At 37.1% G+C, this 13,795-nt stretch overlaps 1 protein-coding gene and 2 long non-coding RNA genes across 3 annotated transcripts; 2 read left to right on the top strand and 1 right to left on the bottom strand.

Annotated features, from left to right (window-relative positions):
• Window positions 1-2,542: 2,542 nt before the first annotated feature.
• On the top strand, window positions 2,543-3,810 carry LOC125210543. The gene is made up of 2 exons (XR_007174373.1): window positions 2,543-2,597; window positions 3,586-3,810. It is a non-coding gene; the product is annotated as an uncharacterized LOC125210543 (long non-coding RNA).
• A 1,585-nt stretch (window positions 3,811-5,395) lies between these two features.
• Window positions 5,396-6,523, top strand: LOC125210533 (lignin-forming anionic peroxidase-like). The gene is made up of 3 exons (XM_048110080.1): window positions 5,396-5,580; window positions 5,663-6,014; window positions 6,080-6,523. The coding sequence occupies exons 1-3, from the start codon at window positions 5,425-5,427 to the stop codon at window positions 6,442-6,444; spliced, it is 873 nt and encodes a 290-aa protein (XP_047966037.1). The 5' UTR covers window positions 5,396-5,424; the 3' UTR covers window positions 6,445-6,523.
• A 2,462-nt stretch (window positions 6,524-8,985) lies between these two features.
• On the bottom strand, window positions 8,986-9,966 carry LOC125202639. Its single transcript, XR_007173140.1, has 2 exons — window positions 9,837-9,966; window positions 8,986-9,221 (listed from the first exon to the last, which is right to left on the bottom strand). It is a non-coding gene; the product is annotated as an uncharacterized LOC125202639 (long non-coding RNA).
• Window positions 9,967-13,795: the final 3,829 nt, after the last annotated feature.

Raw genomic sequence — 13,795 nt, 5'->3', positions numbered from 1 at the left:
ACATCATGTTTTGTTACATCATTTAGTTACATTTGTACATTATGTTCCATTCCATTATTTAGCCATAAATGTACATTAATTGATATTGCATTGTATGTGTTTCTGAATAGGTTCAACGAGTGCAAGAATCGATTACGAGGACGACTTGGACAACGACTGACATTAAAGATGTTCAAAGATGTGCTACATTATTATTGTGTTGTAGTATATCATGTACAAAAATTGTATTTTAATGTATATGTCACCTACTGAGTAATGTAGATTGAAATTTGTTTGATGATGGACAGAAGTTATATCCATTTCCCCAAAGGTTAAGTAATCCATGGGGCTAGGGTGTAGTACCAACCAGTAGCACAACGTTCACTAAGGGCAACGAGTTAGAGTCGTTCTCATAGGGTTCAATTATTTATTATTTGGTGTAGTAGTAACTGTACATTAATGTGTAGGGTTCATACATTACAAGACGACATTAAACTACTTCTTACGTACATTATTATAACGTTTTCGTACATTATTACACCGTTTACGTACATCAAAAATAAACAATAAAAACAGAAATTATAGACAAGCGTTGGTAATATGCCCTAGCCCGATGGATTACTAAACCCTAGAGGAAAGGATTTATCTCCCTACCCTTGGTGAATGTATCGTTAGTGAGTCGGTACTACAACCTAGCCCAATGGATTGCTAAACCCCAATGGTATGGATTTTACGTGCTGGAATACATTAAACTACTTCTTACGTACATTATTATAATATTTCCGTACATTATTATACTGTTTATGTACATAAAAAACAAACAATAAAAGACAGAAATTATAGACAAGCGTTGGTAATATGCCCTAGCCCAATGGATTACTAAACCCAATGGGAAATGATTTATCTCCCTACCCTTGGTGAAGCTTTCTTTAGCGAGTCACTACTACAACCTAGCCCAATGGATTGTTAAACCCCAATGGTATGGATCCAACGTGCTGCAAGAAATTAACCTACTTCTTACGTACATTATTATACCATTTTCGTACATTATTAAACCGGTTACGTACATCAAAAACAACAATAAAAACAGAAATTATAAGCAAGCGTTGGTAATATGCCTAGCCCAATGGATTACTAAACCCAATGGGAAAAGATTTATCTTCCTGCCCTTGGTGAAGGTTTCTTTAGTGAGTCGGTACTACAACCTAGCCCAATGGATTGCTAAACCCAAATGGTATGGATTCAACGTGCTGCAAAACATTTAACTACTTTTTTACTCACATTATTATATCGTTTTCGTACATTATTATACCGATTACGTACATTATTGTACCATATTCGACACAGTCAAGCTAATGACGAAAATATTCTTAATTTAAACAATATTTGTGTATAAAGATGCTGCAAAATCAATAGGATAATCAACTAAAATATTTATAATTAAGAAAGGAAAACAAATCAATGCAAAATAACTAATAAATCATGGTAGGCGTGAATTATGCAAAGAGAATAACTACTCAAAATGTCAACTTACTTTTCTACCCTTTTCGCCTTCTTTTAATGTTTAAATTAATTCCATGTGGCACAAATATAGACCATTAGATGACAAGAATCAATGGATTAGATTAGTTTTCCATTTTAACAGCTTTTTATACATTAACCATTTTCGATCCAACCAAATCGAGAACTAAAAATCAGAGGAGGAGGGAGTGCAGATAAACGAAATTCAGTGAAGAGAGAGAGCAGAGAGTAGAGGCGAGTGTGGAGGTAGAGGTGACGGAGAGACCAGGCGGGTGGCGGCGCCGTGGAGAAGAGAGCAGCAGCAGCAGCTGTTGCTGACCCGGCAGCGACCATGGTTGCACAGCGGCACGATCTGCAACAAGTTTCGGAATCGAGACGACATTGCGGTGGCTTTTGATGCAGAGGGAAAAGAGAGAGGATGTGAAGCGACGGATAGCAGCCGTGTGCAGCAGTTCAGCGACGCTGGCGACGGAGGCAGCGATGGCAGCGGCGGCGCTGCACCGCCATGGAAAGGAGGGTAGCGGCGCCACCGAGAGAGAAGGACAGAGAGGGTGCGAGAGATAGATGGGGATAGAGATGGCAGATTTGAGAAAGTGACGTGGGAGTATGAAGGAGCAGCCTGGAGCAGCGTCGGCTCCGGGCTGGACCACGCACAGCCACGGAGGAGGAGTCGGGACAGCGAGCATGTCTCTTGGTGACAAGGATGATGGGTGTTGATCGAAGGACGGACAGCGGCGAGGCTGCTGAACAGCGAGCGGGCAGAGACATTTGCGGCAGAGAGGCGATGGTTTCCGGGGTGACCATGGCGGTGGGCGAATGGCGGATCGCGACTGCTTGGTGACGACGGCAGATCGGACAGCAGCAAGGCCGCGAAGTGAAGGCAGTGGTGAGAAGAAGAGTTAGAAATAATGGCGTGGAAAGACTTAGAAGAGTTCTGATTTTGTGAAGTTCACGTAAAAGGAGATGGATTGGAGTATTTGGTATGGGCCAATTTAATTAAATGAAGATTGGGACGGAGTACACTAAATCAATGGGCGACTTCACGCACGCTTTTCGAGAATGGAATGGAGCACAAGTTAAGGCTTAAAACGAACGAGGTGCGCTTTCGAACTAAATACTTTTAAGAGCTTTAGTTTTAATATATCGATTCGAGCATCATTTTATGTGACGAAATTCCTTATTACTGAGATTACAATTATTATTGATTTTATTCGATGGTGATGTGATTTATGTGCTTAAAGTGAAAGTGATGTTATGTGATATATGTGTTGATTTATTGAGTAATATTGTGAATTGCTCGACTTGTTGATGTGATGTGAGGTGATGCTTGATCTTGATAAAAAAAAATGATTCAAATACGTTTTATGAGAAAAATGGAGTTCAAAGGGTATGTCATGCTATGTTTTTGTTTTGAGAAATGCCTATTTGTTTGTTTAGCAAGGGAGTGGTCCCTACTAGACCTATTGAAATCGAATTCGGGTCTGACTAGGGAGTGAGTCCCTACTCAGGCTAGTGTACACCATTGGGGATCGTGAGCCGTCTTTTGGGTCGGCCGGTCTAGTGAACGAGTTTGAGGCCATAATCTCGGTTCACATGTTGTTGAGGTTGTTGATGTTGAGATTATTGAGGTTGTTGAGGTTGAGGTTGTTGAGATGATGATGTTGATGATTGCTTAGTAGGGAGTGAGTCCCTACTATGAGTTTAATCGAATTCGGGTCCTAGCAAGAGTGCGTCCCTACTTGAACTAGTGTACATGATGAGGACTGTGAGTCATCGAATGGGTTGACCGGTTTTCGTGCTCGTGGAAAGTGGCCCCCTTACACGACACTCTAAAGAACAGATATGGCAGTTTCTTAAATAACTCAAGGAAAAATGGTTGTGTTTTTGAAATGATGAGGAAAAGGATTTGAGGATGAGTTGAAAGTTTGTGCTTGTGAAATATTTTTAGTGTCTTGGGCCTTTTCAAACTAAAATCGCGAGGTCACTCAATGGCGGCATGACATAACTGTTTTATAAAATTGTTTTGGCATTTGTTCACTGAGTACATCAAGTACTCAGCCCTGCATTTGTTTTCCCTATGTGCAGGTTGAGCGGTGACGAGTGCGGCGGGTGTTGAGCATAAAAGTGAAGAATGTTTATCAAATGTCCAGAATATGTTGTGTCTTCATACATAGCAGTATTCTACTCTCGAAATGCTTCCGCTGAGTTATTGTCTTTCTTTTGAGTTCTTGTATTGTTGAGATAATATTCTTTTGAGTTGTTGATTGTTGAGATACTCTGATTTTAATCGAGCTATAACTATTATTTCAAGCTTTGGTCGAGTTGTGTCTTTTTCCCCTTTCTTCCCCGCTTCTTTAACCCTCCCCTAGTCGCGATTCACCGTGTTTTCTATCCTTAGAAAATGGGGCGTGACATAACTCCTTCTTAAATTACTAACTACAACTAAATGATAGGCATTAGATCACTAAATCAAGGTACAAGGTCATTCATCCACGAATATCAATATGGTGCAAAAAAAATGTCAATTAGGGGTATTAATGTAAATTAACAAAATAGTTAGTTATAACTAACTTCTTAAAAATATCTCAAAACTTTAAAGGATTATAACTATCTCAATTTATATGATTTTTTTACACAAAATATATCAAATTAAGGATACTTTTATAAGGATTCTAACGAAATCTCACTTGCATATGTTCCGTAGTCAAAATTAATTTTTTTTTTTAATTTTCCTATTTTTATGTATCAGATAAATGTAAATGTAGGTACCAAAATATGTCAATATAATATTATATAAAATGTCAATGCAAAATTGTGTTTACATATTCAAGGAATCACGTTAATATTTTTCTATATACTATATTGACATTTTATCCAAAATCCTAAATTTGGTCATTCTTCTAATCTATTAAATTTAAAAAATAATAAAAGAAAATTACACATAGCAATTAGTAGAGTACTGGATCTCTATAAATCTTATGAACTTAAATTAGTTGTAGTTAGCAATTAAGAGACAAATTAGCAATTGATCACAACCTTATTATATAATATGTGTGGTACAAAAGGATCTCCTAAAGTAAGGAAATTAATTCTTAACAAATTAATCAAATATAATCTTAACAACTTATGAAAATTAAGATAATACAAAAGATATTCTAGATTTCATTCTTTTTAGTCCTAATTAAATACTCCACACATATTTATAATTTATATTTTATAGCAAGCATCGTACAAAAGGATCTACTAAAATAAGAAACTAAATCAAATCCTAATAAACTAAATCAAATATAACCCTGGCAACTTATAAAATAAATAATAAAAATAATACTCTATGGAGGAAATCAAATGAAGTAGAATAAATATCTGTATCCAGATCCTTTTCATTTGATGTAAGCTTTTCTTTCTATATTCGTATAAACTAAATCAAATATAACCCTGACAACTTATGAAAATAAATAATAAAAATAATACTCTATGGAGGAAATCAAATGAAGTAGAATAAATATCTGTATCCAGATCCATTTCATTTGATGTAAATTCGTATAATAAAATGAAAGTCAACTTGTAATTGTATATTTTAATTGACATGGTACACTTAATGAGTGGAGACCACGTTCAATATATTTGAAATCTCATAGTATATGCTTTTATTATTAATCTTCTAATTTATAAAACCTTGCCATACTACATCCAGTGCTAAAAGAAATGTCCCAGAAAATAGTCAGCCATGCAAGAATAAGACTCATTTTACGGAATTCCATCATTCAAATTATTTTCCCCTATAAATTGAGCTAATTAACAATCTCTTCAATCATTCCTAACTTGTTTGTAACACACAACATCATATACACACAACGTAACACGATGAAGATTTCATCCAACCATTATTATTATTTTGCAACACTTGCTATAGTACTGTTGATCATGCCATCCGATGCACAACTATCTTCGACGTTCTACGACGATACATGCCCCTATGCACTGAGTACAATCGGTGCCTCCATCATGGGTGCCGTGCTCATCGACCCCAGGATGGCCGCCTCCCTTATCCGCCTCCACTTCCACGATTGTTTCGTTCAGGTATTCATCTATTATTCTTGCGTATAATTAATTTATTGATTATGATTAATTAACCGTAATATATATTTTGGTAAATAATTAGGGGTGTGATGCATCAATCCTATTGGAAGATGAGAGCGGAGAAAGAACTGCAGAGCAGAATGCCAACTCTGTTAGAGGATTCGCGGTGGTGGAAGCCGCGAAGCAGGCAGTGGAGGCGATATGCCCCGGTGTGGTGTCGTGCGCGGACGTGCTGGCTGTGGCGGCGCGCGATGCAACGGTGGCAGCTGGAGGACCGACGTGGACTGTGAAGCTAGGGAGGAGGGATTCCCCCGCCGCCGCCACCAGAGAGCTTGCTGAAAATGACCTTCCTAGGGACAGCGATCCTCTCCCAACCCTCATTTCCAAATTTGCGAAAAAAAACTTAAACGAAAGGGAAATGGTTGCTTTGTCAGGTACTAAAAACTAGGGTTTTCATATTTTCAAATTTCAACATTTAATTTATGTAAATTTTTTGCAGGCGCTCGCACGATTGGGCAAGCGCGATGCGTGATGTTCCGGGACCGGATCTACAACAGCCAGAACATCGACCCGAACTTTGCGACGATGCGGCGGAGCAACTGCCCCCAAACCGGTGGCGACGACAATCTGGCGCCGTTGGATGAGGTGACACCGACCGTCTTCGACAACAATTACTTTAGGAATCTGCAGAATGGGAGAGGTCTGCTGGAATCGGATAGTGTTCTACTCAGCGAAGGATCGACCGACAGGATTACGGTGGAATACCTCAACCATCCTGACACATTCAATTCGGATTTCGCCTCCGCTATGATCGAAAAAAATGGGAGATATCGGACCTTTAACTGGTGGAGTTGGGTTAGTTAGAACGACGTGTGCTTCCAATAATTGACACATTTCAAAATTCAATGCTTCTTCCAATAATTGAAAAAGGGATTACAAAATACACACTCAACCAAAATATGTGCTTCAGCACAACAAAATTCTCTCTTTCTTTCTAACTTGAGCTACGGCTCTTCTCTAACTTTCACTCTCAATTCTCTTTTCTTGATTGATACCATGACAGCAAGTTCTCCTATTTATAGGTAAACAAAGTTGATAATATAGCTAACTAGTTTACACATCTATATTACGTGTCCAAATTAAGTCCACCACTAATCTTCAAATTGTGACCATATACTCCACCGCCTTACACGTAGTGTAGTTGTGGCTTCTTTTTAGCCATGAAGAACACAATATTTTCACCACTATTATGAGGTGGTGATGCACCAACTTCGTCATTTTTCTTAATCTTGAAGCAATTGAGTTTAATAAACTCAACATCCAAATTATCTTCTGTTTAATCTATGTGTTTAGCTTATTTCATCATGTGCAACTAAATTCATAGAATTCTAGGGATGTGTTAGTAACGACTTTAGTTATACAATTCTTTTTTCTATTTAATATCCGTTTTGTTTTTACTTTGTTTCTTCCTTAAATAGTTCTGATGCTGCATGATTGAGTGACACAATCGTGTATGATTTAATATAGTTTGCTTCATAACTGTGACAGAGTTCTAGCGAGTTAGATTGACGCTACAGTTAGCTTCCCTTAAAACGGCACTGTTAATTGAGAGTGAGCACTTTTCAAGGGTCTTAGCAGCTTTTTGGAGTTACGTGTTATGATTGACAACCCTAATTTTGTAATCAACGTTTCTATCGCATGAGCATAAGCTAGGTGACTCGTCCTTTCAAAGTATAAACTGTGCTAGAGTATTGTAGTTGGAATTTGTATAACCATAACTATGAACGCACATCCTTGGGATTCCCTTATCTCTATCGATTATCTCCGTGTTTTATTTGCATTTAGTTGTTATATGCTTTTTATTGTTTTTAGTTTTCAAAAGTTTTTCAAAACCTACTTGATTTTCCAGATAGTAATTGAGTCTTAGAAGAGGATAGACACTTTGGGTTTGCCTTTCCCGTGTTCGATATTCGGTACTGACCTTTGGCTATAGTATATATACTCTGTATACTTGCAGGTTTATTTAGTGCTAAAAAATAGTGCATCACAGACCTCATACCATAGGAGTCTACCGAATGCTACTTCGCACCGACCACCTCTCACAAAAGTGTCACACACAACTCAGAACAGTCACCAATCGAACCAGAGATCACAGATCTTCTCAAAACACAAGGAATCGCCCGAGTTTCTTCACCCAACTGCCATATTCGAACTCTACCGTTCAATCAATGGCTAACCGTTCTATCAACACAGAAGTTGATGGATCTACACTCTTCACTCACAGAATCAGAGAGAAGAAGTCACTGGAGAAGAAGATCGGCGAAGAACAGAGATGAGAGAGAGAGAGAATTCTGGAGTGTGTTTATGAGAGAGAGACAGTTGAATCAACGGCTCATGAGCAGGATCCTTGTGGAGCTGCCACGCGGCATCAGTGCTCCTAGGTAAGTAACGGGCCACATAAAGGATTGGGCCATTACACCACGATCTGGCCCTGGAATTAAATCAGCCCAACGATTTAATTCTCTTAGCCCAAAGAAACTATGGGGTCCATTTATCTCACATACTCCACCTTGGACCACATTGGGTAGACAGAGGAGAGTCTTGGTCAACATGAATTTTCATCACAGCCTACAAGGTATATCCAAGACACCAAAGAACAAAGTTCATTAGTCAAGAAAATACCAGGTTGCCTCAAAAGCACCAGAGGACCAAAGTCCATTAGCCAAAGAGATCTTTTGACCCACAGACACTAGAGAATTAGATCCTCAAGGCTGGGTCATATCATCGGAGGGACATGCAATGCTAACCACAATCAAAGTGCAATTTTTTTATGCAAGAAAGCAATTTTTCATTAGATAGACACTTAGTGCCCATATCTGCTGGGTTTTGATCAGTGTGAATTAATGGAACTGGCAGCAGAAGCGGTACGGTTGATTAACATAATTTAACAATTATTAATCGCACAAATAAATCACATAATAATCAGATCTATTTAGCATATTATTTAGACAAAATCTATTCGCGTAATTCTCACATGTATCATGCTTATAACTTGAATTAATCATGCTTTAAGAATATCGAAACCTAAAACATGCTTTTCTACGGAGCAGAAATAATACCTAATTAATTCTCCAAAGAATTGAAGATGGCTAGCGCTTCTCCACGTGGCGCTTTGAATACTAAACCACAAATCTTCTCGCTGGTTCCCGAACCGTACTCAGATATCAGTGTGGGCTGATCTCACCAGAATACTAGGACTTAAATAAAGAAGACAGAAGAAATCATTTTAGGAATAGGACAAAATTTCGAGCTCCTCTACAGCTAGAGGGGGACGAAAATTTCTGTCACACCTCAACCCTTATGACGTATGCACTTATTATAAATAAATTTTAAATATTAAATAAATGACCAAACTTCAAGTACATAAAACGCACATATTATATAATTTCAAAATCCAACATTTATCAAGTACATATTTCAAACCATTCTTAAAAGCAGTGGGATCCTCTCATCCGTCTATATACTATACAATCATCTACATGCAAAAATGATGAGGAAGAGAAGTTGCCAAAATGCGTCAACCGCCGACCCTTATAATAACTGTAACTCACATCAATCCACGAATCATTGATATCTTATTCCTGAAAAATATTAGTGGTTTATATAAGCCACAACTCAGTGTATATAAACCTTACCTTTAATTCCACATGCCAACAATCAAACATATTCTTTAACTAATACAGTTAACAATAACCAACAAATTTTAAAAACAAAATTCATATGCATATGCCTCTATGATCCTTTTAATATTCTGTGACTGAGCAAGCCTGGTATCTGCCCGGGATTTCCATTGTATACGACCTGCAGGTTCCTTTTTAATTATTTGACCTTTCCACGAAGGCCCCTCTTTGATTTGACCTTTCCACGAAGGCCCCTCTTTGCATATTTTCTTTGACCCGTAGGTCCATTATCATTGTATATGACCCGTAGGTCTTTTGCCATTGTATATCAGATCCAGAGCAAGACAGTCACATATCCTCTTTAATCCAACGATTCAAGATATTCTAATGCCATATTCAAGATAAACATATTCATTGCACAAATCACATATCCACATCATTCACAACATCAATATCAAATACTCCACACATAACCATTTCAAGCTCACGTCATATAATTCAAATATTCACTCCAATTTAACACATAGCAATGAATCATATAACGCATGTAAAGTTAAAAGTGTGATTTATACACACCTGATTACGATAGATAAACTACTCAAACTCCTGATTTCGCCTCCTAATTTATCACGAATATGCCATATATTTTCTGCTCTTCCGTTCTTCCCTTTTCTTTCTCTAATTTACACCATTTTCTCCTCTCTCTTTTTTTTCTACACTATATAAGTGAGCATACTAATTAATCCACTTGTATATGGTTTCACTAATCCACCTGGATACAAGACATGCAGTAATTCATGGAATTACACGTGCCCTCTCCTATACATATATATAAAATAAACTTATTATTTTAGATCATGTAATTAAATAAAAAAAAGCTAATTCACAAGGTTACACTTATCTACTTTGCATGCACATTCTATACGTGTATTTTAATAAAATTTTACACGTCATGCTCACCTTTTGTTAAATGAATTCAAATTCTTGAAGTTAAAAATAGAATATTACATATATCTTTGCCATAATCAATTATAGCAATAAGAGCAAATCAATTATACAAATAAGTGTAAACAAAAGTCATAGTAAAAGAATATTAGAACAATTACATAAAGAAATTTAATATGACTATTGGTACGTACATATATATATTTACATGCACACATTATTACTCATGCATTTAGCTTAACTATTTAGTATTTTAGTATATATATGTATATATAATCACACATATAATATTTATTGTGCAAGCAATAATATAAATATGTAATAATAATAAATAAAAATGTGTCAATATGTAAAATGATGCATGTTTCCGGTCAGGGATGTCACAATTTCAGTGTAAAAATTTATGATTTTTGTCTCCTTTATTCTCCTATTTATATTAAGTTCCTTTTGGGCCCAGACAAGGATCTATGGAAGGTTTTGGATATGGGCTCATCCAATTTACTTTTTACTAATTAAATTGAACCCACAATTTAATATAAGCTTTAATTGGAATATTACGAGCAGCCACTACAGAAGTAATATTGAACTCTCCCCATCCAAATCCGAAATTATAAGTAATCCGGATTTCTGTTTTATCTTTCATTTCCCGCGCTTAAGATAAAAATGTCCATTAATTAATTAATGTCTGCTATGCACTTAATTAATTAACTTCTTATTAATTCCAAGAGTGGACTCCGCAATCCACTTGTATATGGTTTCACTAATCCACCTGGATACAAGACATGCAGTAATTCATGGAATTACACGTGCCCTCTCCTATACATATATATAAAATAAACTTATTATTTTAGATCATGTAATTAAATAAAAAAAAGCTAATTCACAAGGTTACACTTATCTACTTTGCATGCACATTCTATACGTGTATTTTAATAAAATTTTACACGTCATGCTCACCTTTTGTTAAATGAATTCAAATTCTTGAAGTTAAAAATAGAATATTACATATATCTTTGCCATAATCAATTATAGCAATAAGAGCAAATCAATTATACAAATAAGTGTAAACAAAAGTCATAGTAAAAGAATATTAGAACAATTACATAAAGAAATTTAATATGACTATTGGTACGTACATATATATATTTACATGCACACATTATTACTCATGCATTTAGCTTAACTATTTAGTATTTTAGTATATATATGTATATATAATCACACATATAATATTTATTGTGCAAGCAATAATATAAATATGTAATAATAATAAATAAAAATGTGTCAATATGTAAAATGATGCATGTTTCCGGTCAGGGATGTCACAATTTCAGTGTAAAAATTTATGATTTTTGTCTCCTTTATTCTCCTATTTATATTAAGTTCCTTTTGGGCCCAGACAAGGATCTATGGAAGGTTTTGGATATGGGCTCATCCAATTTACTTTTTACTAATTAAATTGAACCCACAATTTAATATAAGCTTTAATTGGAATATTACGAGCAGCCACTACAGAAGTAATATTGAACTCTCCCCATCCAAATCCGAAATTATAAGTAATCCGGTTTCCGTTTTATCTTTCATTTCCCGCGCTTAAGATAAAAATGTCCATTAATTAATTAATGTCTGCTATGCACTTAATTAATTAACTTCTTATTAATTCCAAGAGTGGACTCCGCATGAAACGCTTATTTATTATTCATATAGTAATCAAACTCCAACTAGCTAGGTTCCGAATAATAAAACCTTGTTTCACGCTCCTCTTGAGGACATTATAAAACGAGACTCTCCTCGCGCACGATTCATTATAATAGCAATCCTAGCACCGCTAGATATTAATCACCACTACCCAATATATCAAGATTATTGGGTTACGAAAAACCCGCACCATTTGATAAGTCAAAGTAATGCATAATCAATACCGTATGCTCAATGCTAACCTACATTGATTAAGAAATAAATATTTATCAAGACCTCGCCTTTCAGTAGATAGCCTAAGGACAAGTCTTGTCGTTAGATCCGTTCAGTGCTATACCACACCAATGTCATCTTATTTCAGTAAGGCTTAGAAATATGCGAACTGACATAGCAACCTTTCTCGATGGATAGTCTAATTCCATCTAGGTTGTGAAATTCTTCTTTTTCTTTGTTTAGGACCGACCGTGTTACCTTAAAGTGGACGCCGCCCGCAATCGGTCTACTAAAACAAAGACTTGGACCTTGTTAAGTTAACTTATACATTTAAACATGTATAAACATCCATTAAATGTAAAACATAACAACATTATGACAAAAATAATCTGTTTTATTCCCTGGAAAATAAAATAAGAGTTTTACAGTATTCAATCACTCGAAACGTGATTTCTAGTATACAAACTCTAACATGATGAGAGTTGAAAGCAAAAGCCTTGGCGAGGCGTCTCCTCCTGGATCAAACACACACCTAGTAGAACGTTTCCCTTCATCACCTCCATAAAATATTAACGAAGGCAGACTGATGTGGACATCCAAATTCAACGCTAAAATGGAATGCTTTGCCACACGTCTCTGAATGATCAAACACGGCTTGTTATTTCGCGGAGGAATCAACCTTGCATCGGTGACGATCGATGGTAATCGTGGATTCAAGCTTGTAATATCAGTGACATTCAAATCCCCATTAAATTCCAGAGCATTATTGAAGCCAACATGGGTTGCAGGCCTGTGTAGCTCGATGTGAAAGGTCCCTGCGGCAAACAAGCGCTTGATTACTACTTCATGTGGAAGCTTCTTCTTGCTATCACGTGGATCCGGTTTTGCCATCTGCATAGCAAGAACTTCATTTTTTTGATCGCTGAAACTGACACATATACCAGGATTGAATGCGCGCACAGTGACCATTTTGATCATCTTAAATATATCACTATCTACATCATCTTTACTCCCAACCAAACCTTTCGATCCTAGTCCATTCTCTTTCAATTTGTCTTCAACAATGCCCTCTTCCACCACAACATCAAGAAGGCAAGGCACTACTTTTAACAAATCATATTCATCAGCATTGTGAAGACTCGTTTGCCACTCTTTCTTCGTTGAATTCGGGACGGCTTGTGAATGACCCTTAGAGACCAACAATGGAGCCATCTCCGGTAGCGGTTGCAAGGGCTGGGAAGGTCCTAGAGTGAAGAAGGGCAGCTGCTCCAAGGATGGTGCTGGACGCGGCTGCTGCGCCGGGCGATCTGTTCGCTGCAGCTGCGGTGGTGGCTGGTAGGGTTGGTGAATCTGGTCTATAGCAAGGGTTGCCATTAGAGGTGGTTCCCAATACGAAGGCTGACGCGCTAGGGTTTGATCGGATTTGGTGCGGTGGCATGATGGAGCCACTAAGTCATTGGGGACTAAACGTGAAGGCCCAAAAGAAGCCTCATTATTTCTCGATGGAGGATATGCCATCTTTCGGAGCAGCGCAGAAACATTTACCTGACAAAGGTCGGGCTCGGGCTATGGCGAGAATCGGAATTTGCTAAACCGGCGATTTGTGGCATCAACCCAAGTTTCCATCCTGTCAACTGCTTCCAATACGCGGTCTAATTTTGCGTTAATCGGGTCCTCCA

Source organism: Salvia hispanica, chromosome 1, assembly GCF_023119035.1.
Source record: "Salvia hispanica cultivar TCC Black 2014 chromosome 1, UniMelb_Shisp_WGS_1.0, whole genome shotgun sequence".
Classification (NCBI taxonomy): Eukaryota; Viridiplantae; Streptophyta; class Magnoliopsida; order Lamiales; family Lamiaceae; genus Salvia; species Salvia hispanica.
This window is presented reverse-complemented; position numbering and strand designations above follow the sequence as displayed.

Coding starts and splice junctions, on each gene's coding strand:
- LOC125210533 (XM_048110080.1), top strand. CDS start 5,425: ATGCCATCCGATGCACAACTATCTTCGACGTTCTACGACGATACATGC. Junction 5,581..5,662: donor TCCACGATTGTTTCGTTCAG/GTATTCATCTAT, acceptor GTAAATAATTAG/GGGTGTGATGCATCAATCCT. Junction 6,015..6,079: donor GGAAATGGTTGCTTTGTCAG/GTACTAAAAACT, acceptor AATTTTTTGCAG/GCGCTCGCACGATTGGGCAA.